Source organism: Quercus suber, unplaced genomic scaffold, assembly GCF_002906115.3.
Source record: "Quercus suber isolate HL8 unplaced genomic scaffold, Cork oak 2.0 scaffold_855, whole genome shotgun sequence".
In the NCBI taxonomy this organism is placed as follows: Eukaryota; Viridiplantae; Streptophyta; class Magnoliopsida; order Fagales; family Fagaceae; genus Quercus; species Quercus suber.
The window spans coordinates 135,268-147,965 of NW_027070285.1; the positions used below are offsets into that span (position 1 = coordinate 135,268).

At 36.4% G+C, this 12,698-nt stretch overlaps 1 protein-coding gene across 1 annotated transcript; it reads right to left on the reverse strand.

Moving 5' to 3' along the window:
* Positions 1-2,120: 2,120 nt before the first annotated feature.
* Positions 2,121-4,055, reverse strand: LOC112039271 (AAA-ATPase ASD, mitochondrial). Its single transcript, XM_024072127.2, has one exon. It carries the CDS (start codon positions 3,823-3,825, stop codon positions 2,281-2,283), a length of 1,545 nt encoding a protein of 514 aa, XP_023927895.1. The 5' UTR covers positions 3,826-4,055; the 3' UTR covers positions 2,121-2,280.
* Positions 4,056-12,698: the final 8,643 nt, after the last annotated feature.

The window sequence follows — 12,698 nt, forward strand, 5'->3', positions numbered from 1 at the left end:
ACCCATGAGCCTTAACAACAATGAGCTTGGCTGCTCATTAGCACGATGGGTCATCGAGCTACTGGGTCAAGTAGTGGGCAATGGGCTATTTGGCCTAAGGCAACAAATTCATTTGAAACATTTTTATTAAATATGAATTCTGAAAAATCTATCATTAAATTACATTTTCTTCTTATATCTTTAACGCTTACAAAATTTTGAGAAAATCGAATATCAATAACTATGTCATCAATCAAATGTTTAAATTTCAAGTTTTTGTAGTTTGAAAGAATGCATAAAATATAAGTTTATGGGTCGCATAGTAAATACTTTTTATTGATATGAAATTTGACATATATATTAAGAACATGAAGAATATGCTATCCAACGGCTAGAGTTTTAAAATATATAGCTATGTTAATTTTTTTTAGTGGGATTTATAACCTTAAGCTATAACCAAGTTTGTAACCAAAGTTTGTCCTTTTTAAATTAGCATATATTATCTCTCTACTCCTATCTTACCTTATTTTTTGATTTGTTTTCATGCTTCTCAAGTCCATTCTCACGTATACCATCAGACCAATCACCCATCTAATGGGCCTTTATCACCGTTTATTTCCCTCATATAACACTTTGTCTCTATCAAAGTCAACCCACCTAAGCATTTTGCCCTAATCTATTTTCTATACAATCAAATAAGAAATATTTCATTCACGGCAAAATTAACAAGGAAGCTCTTTCTTTCTTCTAATCGCCAACTTTAGTAATAAAGCGTCACAAGTATAAATGTTTGTAAGGTGGAGGGGGCAAGGATCGGAGTTCAATTCTCCAGGAGGGAGCTTCACACACATATATACTTAGATTATGTTAAAGTAGAAATTATATCTTGTAAAAAAAAAAAAAAAAAATTAATAAAGCCCACATTATAAAGGCTAATCAAGAGCTCATCATCCAAAAGGTTTTTGGTTCCAACTCAAGTGAGTGGGACATTATAGGAAAGGATTGACCCTAATTTCGGCGGTAAAAAGAGGTTTATTCAACTTAGCATAAAAATAGAAAAACCCAGATGGGCCTTCATCTAGTTTGACTACCCTTTTGCAAATTTATCATCCCATCTTCCAAAAGCCCAAAAATTCAATAAGCCCGTAGAAAAAAATCCAATAAAAAACAAGACATGCACCACTCGGTTTTATCCTCTCTCTCTCTCTCTCTAAGTCTCACTTACTCACGTGCTCTTCCTAGACATACTTGTATTTTTTTTTTTTTTTTTTGAGAAACAAACATGCACACAAGGAAGATGGAAAGTGATTCTAATACAAAGACATACAAACTCGAATAAAAAAATCATTATAAACTCATATTGTTGAGACACGGAAGGTCTTTGATAAAAATCCCAAACATCATTGATTTAAATAAAATTGTTTGATAGTTCTTAAGTCTACAAGAATTGTGGTCTAACCTCGACAACTAAGAAGGAAATATGCAATGTTCAATCTGAAGGAAATTATTCACTAACCCATTTTAATAATTATAAATCTATAATATGTTTTCTGGGCTTTGGGCTTGAAATATGTGCGCAGGTAGCGGCAAAATTGGATCAAAAGCACATTTTGTAGGGGTACTAGAATCAACTTTCCCCTATTCGAAGACCCACCATCAGTTATCAATAATCTCCGTGACACATTTCTCAAGTACGACAAACGGACCACACTTCAGAAAATATAGAATTTGTTTATAACACAAAGACTTTCAATGGTTATCACTAGAATGATTACTGGAAATTACATACCGCATTATGACATGAACCTCATGATTACTGTAACTTACAAGGGTAAAAACAAAACTCAGAAGATAACTACAAATTAAAAGGCAATCACAAACTTAGTATTTATAAAGCTTATTTCCAAAACAAAGACTAATTAACGAAGGTGAAGTTTCTAAATATACGTTTAGACTTTTAATGACCTCTACTTAAATGGGACATGACCATCTTCATTTCAAATTAAATGACTTTATTTTACAGTTAAGATTTTTTTTTTATATAGTATCAATATTATTCAAAATTTTAAGTGAATTGACACTGATTTTTTTTTTTTAATAACAGAAAAACTATATTAAAAACAAAAACAGGCAGAACAAAATACTAGAACAGTAAAGAGGCTGCTAATCAGGTCTTCCGCAAAATTGCACAATAGGAGGGTTATTCCCTAAATCAAAAGATCTAAAGACACTAAATACACATTTAGATTTATAACATCTAATATAAACCATAAAATTGATCCATTTTAAAATTTAAACCAATCAGCCTTTCCCAACTTCAACACAATTCTCTTTTACTTCTTTAGCCAATGACTCATCAACTTTCACATCTTCTTGAGCAACTTGTTGCTTCTCTTTCTCTTCTTTCTCCACCTTTAACCGCATATCTTCCTCAGCCTTTTTTCTTGCCTCCTCCTTAGCAGTCTCAAGAGCTTCAATCAAATTCTTCAAACATGTATCAGCATCTTCAGTTAGAGACTTGGGCATCAAATTCTCTGCAACATCAGCAGGAGTCATATTGGTTTCCTCCAACAAATGGCCAATAGTCTCAAACAGTGGGTGTGAGTCAACATCCAAATAATTCTTGGCAAGCACCTTGAATGCTTGAAAGCAACAATAGGACAATTCTATGTGCTTGTCCATACGTCCCCTCCTGATGAGAGCTGGATCAAGCTTTTCCACATGATTAGTAGTAAAAATGATGAGCCTCTCTCCCCCAGTAGCTGACCAAATTCCATCTATAAAATTCAACAACCCAGAGAGAGTGACCTTAGTACTATTGCTTTCTTCTTCTTCATCTTTGGCCATTTTACTAACAGGATCCTTCGTTTCTTCCTCCTCCACTTTCTTCTTCTTTCTCTGACCAGTAAGATCAAGTGAGCAATCAATATCTTCAATCACAATGATAGACTTACTTGTTGTCTCGATCAAAAGCTTCCTCAGCTCCGTGTTGTCCTTAACCGTTGTAAGTTCAAGATCGTAGATATCATACTTCAAGAAATCTGCCATGGCAGCAATCATACTAGACTTGCCAGTTCCAGGAGGACCATAAAGAAGATAGCCACGTTTCCAGGCCTTACCAATCTTCTTATAGTACTCTTTTCCCTGGCTGAACTTAGTAAGGTCATTCTTTATTTCTTCCTTTTTCTTTGACTCCATGGCCAAAGTATCAAAAGTTGATGGGTGCTCAAAAGCAACATGGCTCCATTTGCGTGCTTGGTATCCATGCCAATTCTGGCTTGGATTGTTAGTGTACAGCTTCCTTTGTCGATTTCTCACCGTTATTTCCTTCCCTTCTTGAAGTACATGATGAATGTATGTTCTAGTGACAAATTCTCGTTTAGACTTGTGGAAAGTGAGCTTGTAATACCTCTTCCCATCCGCTGCCTCCGGGTACCAAGAAAATGACTGTGTTCTTGGGGCGTGTTTCATTGAAGCCCACAGAAGCTTGACACCTTCAAATTCATCAGTAACCTCTTCGTTCTCAGCCATGCTCAGTATCACAGATTGACTACTGTCTTTGACAACTTCTGCTTTAAGATTTTTAGCTTTCATGGAGGACTTGTCACTGAGGTATGTTTGAATGGCAGCATAGGCTTCACTGCGCTTGAAATACTCGCCAGAGAATTCATGGAACGTGATGTGGATATTGGGGGACAAGAAGCCCACAAATTTCCGACCATATTTTAGGATAAAGTCACGAAGTTGTTGAGGGAAATATTGGTTAAACATGGCCCAAGCAAACATGATGCTCCCAATCACTGAGCCTAGTTGAGCCCACTTCTCCCCCATCATCATCGTCATCATTTTCCTTCCGCAAACTTTTGTAAATTGTTACAGAATTTTGCTCAAGAAGGAATGGTGCTAAGCTACGCTATATATAGAAACGTTGTAGAGCTTAGTGTTATTTCTTGCGAACTATTCATTTCACAATTATTCGAGTGATAAGAGGTTGTGATGGGTTTAAAGTCATTTTCACGTGGATTCAATCATTCAACACTAGTTTTCAAAAAAATAAATAAAATATCAAAGTTGTGTCTACAATTGATATGATAATGAATGTGTGGTGGATTGCAATAACTTATTAAATGAATGTTTAAAATTATTTTTGTATGATTAATGACATATTAGCTTGTATGATTAATGACATATCAATGATCAATACAAAATTTCGTTAAACTCTAATTATGTTCTGCCATAATTGAACTAAAACAACATTGTTATTTTGACTCTTTTTTTTTTAAGTAAATTACGAAATTAAAAGAAAATTAAAAAAAAAAAAAACATTTAATCCACAATTCCATCAACGGTTACGGTTAAGATTCACAACACGTCATCATCTCCATCTACCCACTTCGGTTGCTCTTCCTTCAAAGACCTACCTGACCTCTACTTACATAAACAGATGAGAAAACAAATAAATACGCCTCAAAGCCTGGAAAAAAGAGTTACAGGTCTTTGAATTCTCGTACGTCTATCAACTCAGATAACTTTTAAGATGGAGTTGATTGAAAGAGTTAATTTTTCTTGCTTCAAAACCACGAGTTGATGAATTCAAAGATTTTACTTTGAATTCCCCGTCAGAAGGTGGAGCCCTATTTAACTATAAAGGCTGTGTTTTCATTATCCTAATGTACGGGCATAAAGTATAGGCCATACCAACAATATGTGAAGTTATGAAGAGAGAGACAGCGAGAGAGATGGGCGGTCAAAGAAAGCAGCCTTGGCGGGCTTCCATGAAAAAACTCAGATTGCTCACCAACTACCAAGACTTGGAATTTCGTGTGTTTATTTTATCGTCAACAACTATTAGCTAATGGCTTAGGTCATGCACGAGCTACTATTGCAGTTTTCGTTTCATACTTGGGAGTTACCGCCTTTTGATTTCTCATCTGTTTATGGAAGTGGGTAGATGAAGATGATGATGTAAACCGTTGATGGAATTGTGGACTAAATGTTTTTTTTTTTAATTTTCTTTTAATTTCGAAATTTATTTTAAAAAAAAAAGAGCCAAAACAATAGGACATAACTAAGATTTAACGAAATCTTGCATTGATAAAAATTGAAAGTTAAAAAATTGAAATGACAAAATTGAAAGTTAAATGACTGAAATGAAAAAAACTGTAAGTTAGAAGGTCAATTTTAGATTTTTGCCTAAATGACAAAATTGTATTCATGCATATGCATTGAATAACACGCTAATTTTATATAATTATTGAGATGACAAATTTTGATTAGTGTACAATAAAAATGATTCATATAAAAATCACGTCTAATCACATTTTATTACCTCAAATATTGTGAAAAAAATTATAAAATATTTTTGTAAAAAGCATTGTGGAATACTTGAATTTGTTTATGATAAATTTTTTTTATTAATGTAATAAAAAATTGAGACCTCACAGAAACATGAGCACCGAGGCTAGTCTTCGTCCTCTTATATTAATAGGCGAAAACTACATTTTCGTCTCTACATTTTCACGCGATTCCCATTTTGATCCTTACATTTTATTTTCACCGCTTCTAGTCCATATTTAGAAAAATACTTTTCATTTTAGTCTTTTCTATCAGTGCCCTAACGGCAAAGCCCTATGTGACATACGAAACTATTAAAATAATTAAAAAAAAATTTTAGCATTAAAAAGTGCCACGGCAAAGTCCAGAAATTTTATTTTATTTCAGCATATCTCTCTCTCTCTCTCTCTCTCTCTCTCTCTCTCTTCATAACTTCACATATTGTTGGTATGGCCCATACTTTATGCCTGTACATTAGGATAATGAAAACACAGCCTTTAGAGTTAAATAGGGCTCTCTCTCTCTCTCTCTCTCTTCATAACTTCACATATTGTTGGTATGGCCCATACTTTATGCCCGTACATTAGGATAATGAAAACACAGCCTTTATGGTTAAATAGGGCTCCACCTTCTGACGGAGAATTCAAAATAAAATCTTTGAATTCATCAACTTGTGGTTTTGAAGGAGTAGTTTTGGTGACACAATTATTTGTACAATTTTGTATTCAATTCGTCCATGTGATGAGTTGTGGTTAGTGAAGGAGTAATAGTAGGTCACTCCTCCACCAACCACAACTCGCTATATGGGCGAGTTGTGCACAAAATTATACACATAGTTTATCATTAGAATTTTCGGTTTTGAAGCAGGAAAAATTAACTCTTTCAATCAACCCCATCTTAAAAGTTATCTGAGTTGATAGACGTACGAGAATTCGAAGACCTGTAACTCTTTTTTCCTGGCTTTGACGCGTATTTATTTGTTTTCTCGTCTGTATATGTAAGTAGAGGTCAGGTAGGTCTTTGAAGGAAGAGCAACCGAAGTGGATAGATGGAGATGATGACGTGTCGTGAATCTTAACCGTTGATGGAATTGTGGATTAAATATTTTTTTTTAATATCAGTTTTTTCTTTTAATTCCAAAATTTATTTAAGAAAAAAAAAAGCCAAAACAACGTCAATTTGACTTAATTAATGGCATGACATAATTAGGATTTAATGGAATCCTGCATTGACAAAAATTGAAAATTAGATTATTGAAATGACAAAATTGAAAGTTAGATGATTGAAATGAAAAAAGTTGAAAGTTAGAAGGACAGTTTTGGATTTTTGCCTAAAACTTATATACAAACTAATATGTCATTAATCATACAAAAATAATTGATAATGAATGTGTGGTGGATTGTAATAACCTATTAAATGAATGTTTAAAATTATTTTTGTATATTATTTCTGATAGCCCAAAGCCCGCCCCACAATCTATAAGGGGGTGGAAGAGATTGGCACATGAGGTGGGGAATTATGTGCAAGGGTCTAAAGTGGGTTGTGGGACTGGGTCTGAGGGGGAAAAAATAATTTTGGGAAACGTGGTATGGACATGGAGATAGACGTACAGATAGAGGGGAAGAAGCAATGCATGGAATATGGTAGTCAGGAGGAGGACAAAAATTCAAAGGTGGTTGCTAGGTCCCAAGACCACCGAGCACAATGAGTTGTCTTAGCTGGAATTGTCGTGGGCTTGGGAACCCACAGACAGAGGATGAAGTAGTTGCTCTAGTGGCTACAAAAGATCCCAAGTTGGTTTTTCTAATGGAAACCAAAGCTGATAAACCTACTTTAGAAAGAGTTGGTAGAAGGATACACTTTACTAAGCTTTTCTTTGTTCCTCGTGGTAATTCAGGTGGTGGTCTTGCTTTGTCTTGGAAATCGGATTTTGATGTGGAAGTTCAGTCGTTTTCTAATCGTCACATTGATGCTTTTATCAATCATGGAATGGATGATGCCTGGCGTTTCACAGGTTTCTATGGAGACCCTGATACTGTCAGCCAGGAAAACTCCTAGTCTTTACTTCGAGACTTGAGTCGCCGTTTAGCTTTGCCTTGGGTTTGTATAGGTGACTTCAATGAAATTTTGTTTGTGGATGAGAAATTAGGATGGTTGGATAGACCAAAGCGACAAATGCAGAATTTTAGGGATGATTTGGACTATTGTAGATTGAAAGATCTTGGCTTCAACAGTTACCCTTTTACCTGGTGTAACCATAAACCGGCTGATCAAAATACCTGGATCCGGCTGGATAGAGGTGTAGCTACCATTGAATGGGTTTTGCGATTCCCTACTTCCCGTATTCATCATTTAGATGCTTTCCACTCTGACCATAAACCGCTGTTGCTTTGTCCAGATTTTGAATTCAAGCGATTCTATAGGAAAGGCAAACCATTCCGATTTGAAGCAATGTGTCTAGAAGATATTTCTTGTGAATTAGTGATTAAAGATTCTTAGGGTGAACAAGTTGTGTCTGAATCGGTTTGGGGCTTCTAGCAAAAGATTGTGGCTTGTCAACTTAATTTGAAGGTATGGGACAAAAAATGTTTTGGGCATGTCCGTAATTCCTTACAGAAGAAGCTTAAAGAATTGCAAGAAGCTAAAGAAGGTGGCAATTATAGAACTAACCCAAGGAGAATCTATATGTTAAGGGAAGAGATCCAAAGGCTGAAAAATAGGGAAGAATGCATGTGGAAGCAACATTCTTGGAATGCTTGGCTTAAGGAAGGAGATAGCAACTAACGGTTTTTTCATTGTCAGGCAAATCAAAGGAATTGCCGAAACTTTATTGTTGGTTTGGAGGATAGTGATGGGGTGTGGAGGGAAGATGAGGGCCGAATGGGTGGCATCATTGAAAATTATTTCAAGGACATCTATACCACATCCAATCCTTCAGGTTTCGATGGGATTTTGAGTGGCATTCACCCGGTCATATCTGAGGAGGATGCTGGATTGCTGGATCGTGACTTCCATGCTAGTAAGGTTAGGTTGGCTCTTGATCAAATGGCTTTTCTTACTGCACCTAGACCTGATGGTATGTCCTTTATTTTTTATAAGTCTTTTTGGCATATTGTGGGTAGAGATGTAACATTTGTGATTCTTAATGCTCTTAATTCCAGTGTGGTGCCAGAGTCAATAAATTCCACTTTTATTGCCTTAATTCCAAAAGTAAAACACTCGAAAAGAGTTGCGGATCTTCACCCCATTAGTTTGTGTAATGTGGTCTATAAGCTAATTTCTAAGGTTTTGGTGAATCGGTTGAAAAAATTCTCGGCCAGTGCTATTTCGGAAACTCAAAGTGCATTTTTATTAAGTTGGCTTATCTCAGATAATGTACTTATGGCCTTTGAAACTTTTCATTACCTTAAAAGAAAAACAAATGGGAAGGTGGGTCAGATGGCGCTTAAGCTTGATATGAGTAAGGCCTATGATAGGGTTGAATGAGAATTTTTGGAGCAAGCTATGAGGCATCTTGGGATTGGGGAAAGGATGGTGACTTTTATCATATCTTGCATTAGCACAGTTTTCTATTTTGTTCTTCTTAATGGGCAACCTGTTGGTAATATCAAACCTACTCGTGGTCTACGTCAAAGTGATCCTCTGTCACCTTACCTTTTTTTTTTATGTTGGTAATATCAAAAGTCTCACATTTATTTTTTGCAGATGATAGTGTGTTGTTTTGCAGTGCTAAGGAAGCTGAGTGTCAGAAAATTCTTAATATTCTGGCTATCTATGAGAGGGGTTCAAGCCAAAAAATTAACCTTGAGAAAACAAATATATTTTTTAGCTCCAACACCCCTCATGAGGTCCAAGCCCGGATTCAACAAGTTTTAGGTGTCCCATCTATGCGTCAATTTGAAAAATATATGGGGTTGCCGACGTTGGTGGTTAGGGCAAAAAAACAAAGCTTCATTTACGTCAAAGAGAGGGTGTGGAAAAAGCTCCAAGGGTGGAAAGAAAAACACTTGTCTCAAGCGGGAGAAGAAGTTCTGATTAAGTCAGTAATTCAGGTGATCCCGACTTATACCATGTGTTGCTTTAAACTCCCTAAGGGGCTTGTAAGGGATTTGGAAAGCATGATTCACAAATTTGGTGGGGGTGTAGTGGAGAGCATCAAAAAACTCATTGGGTAAAGTGGGAGCGCTTATGTGAGGCCAAAGAAGTGGGTGGAAGGGGGTTCAAAGAAATTGAAAAATTTTAATGCTGCTCTATTGGCTAAACAAGCATGGAGATTGATTAATAATATTGGCTCTCTTTGCTATCGAGTTTTAAGGCTCGGTTTTTTTTCGGATTGCTCCATCTTAGATGCAAATGAGTCAAGTTCAGGGTCTTACGCATGGAAGAGTATAATTGGTACTAGAGATGTGATTCAAAAAAGGATGGTGTGGCGCATAGGTATAGGGGAGGCTGTGCGAATTAAGGAGGATAGGTGGCTGCCAAGACATGCAAATTGTTCAATCATATCACCCCTTCCTTCTTTAGCCCCGGATGCGAAAGTTAGCTCTTTGATTCATCTGGACAGAGCAGCATGGAGAACAGAGGCTATGCAGCCAATGTTTATGCCCCATGAAGCTGACATTATCTTGGGTATTTCATTGAGTTCTCGACATCCTGATGATCGCATTATTTGTTCATACACGCCAACTAGTATGTTCATGACTTGTAGTGCTTATAAAATGTTGGTTTCCTGTGATATCTCTTCTAGTGTAGGTGGCTCAAATCTGGAAGGTTAGAAAAAATTCTGGAAGAGCATCTAGCTACTTCGGGTCCCCAACAAAATAAAGCATTTTGTGTGGAGAATTTATAATAATGCCCTGCCAACAATGGCTAATCTTCACCGATGCCACATCATGCCTAGTGCAAGCTGTGCACAGTGCAATACTCTTCCTGAATATTCTCTCCATGTGGTGTGGTATTGTAAGGTCATTACAGGAGTTTGGTCGACGATGGAGTGGTTTCACCAAACTACGCCATCACACCTTACCTTATTCAACGAATTACTAGCTAGCTTCTTGTTCAGTAGAGAAGAGTTTTGTGATCATTGTGTGGCTCCTTTGGAATAGACACAATGCAGTCCACTTTGGTCGCGCCCCACTGCCTGTGGATAGTATATGCAGCAAAGCCGGTAGTTATTTGTAAGAATTTTTGCAAGCCCATACTGAGGAGCCTGTTCCATCCTGCCCTCCTCCCATGTAGCAGTGGCATCCATTGGATCCTTATTGCTTCAAGGTAAATTTTGATGCCGCGGTGTTTCGCCGATTAAGTTTGGTGAGCATTGGTGTCATTGTCCGTAATGATGAAGGGGTGGCTATTGGTGCTCTATCCTCACCCATTCCTATGGCCCAATCAGTGGCGGATTTAGGAGCCTTAGCATGTTTGAAGGCTGTCCAGTTTGCTTTGGAAATTGGAATCACTCGAGTCGTGTTTGAAGGAGATTTGCAATCATCATTAACGCCCTTCTTCATGGTGCGGGTGCATTGGCAAGTTTTGGCAACATCTTGGATGATATTCGATTACACTCTTCTATTTTTCAGTTTATGGACTTTGTTTATGTTAGTCGTCATTGTAATGTTGTAGCTGATGCTCTCGCTAAGAAAGCTAAGCTAGTCATTGGGGCTCAGGTTTGGTTGCATGATTTGCCATCTGACATTGCCCCTTTAGTTCTTCATGATGTTCATTGAGTTTGAGTTTGGTTTGAAAATGGTCCAAGTCTTTGATCTGGCTTCTCAAAAAAAAAAAAAGATATTTTATTTATTTTTTTGTAAACTAGTGTTGAATGATTGAATCCACGTAAAAATTACTTTAAACCCATCACAACCTCTTATCACTCCAATAATTGTGAAATGAATAGTTCACAAGAAATAACACTAAGCTTTACAATGTTTCTATATATAGAGTAGCTCAGCACTATTCCTTCTTGAGCAAAATTTTGTAACAATTTACAAAGGTTTACAGAAGGAAAATGATGACGATGATGATGGGGGAGAAGTGGGCTCAACTAGGCTCAGTGATTGGGAGCATCATGTTTGCTTGGGCCATGTTTGACCAATATTTCCCTCAACAACTTTGTGACTTTATCCTAAAATATGGTCAGAAATTTGTTTCTATGTAAAGCTAAGGCCAGTAGCACTTGGAGGCTTGGTCAGAAAGGTTTTAGGAACTACAAATAACCTAGTATGGGAAAAATTGGGACCCAACTGTGAAGGGCTATATCGTATCACATCAGTGGCTAGAATAGGTGCATATTATCTTGAAAATCTAGAGGAAAAGGTTATACCATGCCCCTGGAATATAAATAACCCGAGAAGGTATTATTATTAATGAAAGCTTTCTTTACCATATTTGGGTTTATTACATTGCGTGTCATATGTTCTACCATCTATAATACCATCTACAACCTTGGTCATGTCTGACTCCTTGAACCACATACCTTGGGTAAATTGATATATTTTAATTATTTTTTCAAAGTATTAAATAGAACCTTAACTATGTCTGGCTCCTCGGACCACATGGTTTGAGTAAATTAATACTTCTTGACATCTAAGTATCAAACAGAACATTTGTCATGTTTGGCTCCTTGGATCACATACCTTGGATAAGTTGAATTTTTTTAATAATTTTTCCAAGTATTAAACAAAATCTTAGCTATGCCTGGCTCCTTGGACCACACGCTTTTGGTAAATTAATACTTCTTGACATCTATCTGAGTGTCGAACAGAACCTTGGTCATTTCCGGTTCCTTGAGCAACATAGTTTAGGTAAATGGATGCTTTAAGCTACTTTTCTAAGTGTTAAACAGAGCTTTAGTTATACCTGGTTCCTCGAACCACATGCTTAAGGTAAATTGGTGCTTCTTATCGATTACTTGAATGTCAAATATGATCAGCTACTCTAAACAACAAAGATCTTCATTGTAGTAATAAGCTCAAGTGAATGCACGTGAGCATTACTTAAAGCATTTGCAGGCATACTTGTATTTGGTGGAGAATTGATTATCCCTTTAGTCCTTTAAACTTACTAATGAGTAGGGAGCAAAGTAAGTTTGAACTTGTATGCATACTACATTAATTTTTATGTTCTTGAAGTCAAAATTATGCTTTTTTGAGATGTTTGACTTAGAAAATTTGACTCATTTTGCTGCTTACTACATTCATTAAGTATTAGATTAGATAGAAATTATATTAACACCAGTATGAGAATCATAAGAAGAAAAAAAGTATAGACAACTTTCATTAATTAAAGCCTTAAAGCAAAACAGATTGAATATAGAAGGGGCAATCTTTCCTGGAAGTTTTTTCTTTTTTATTACAATCTTTCCTTAAGGAGGGGCTTTATTAGGCTAG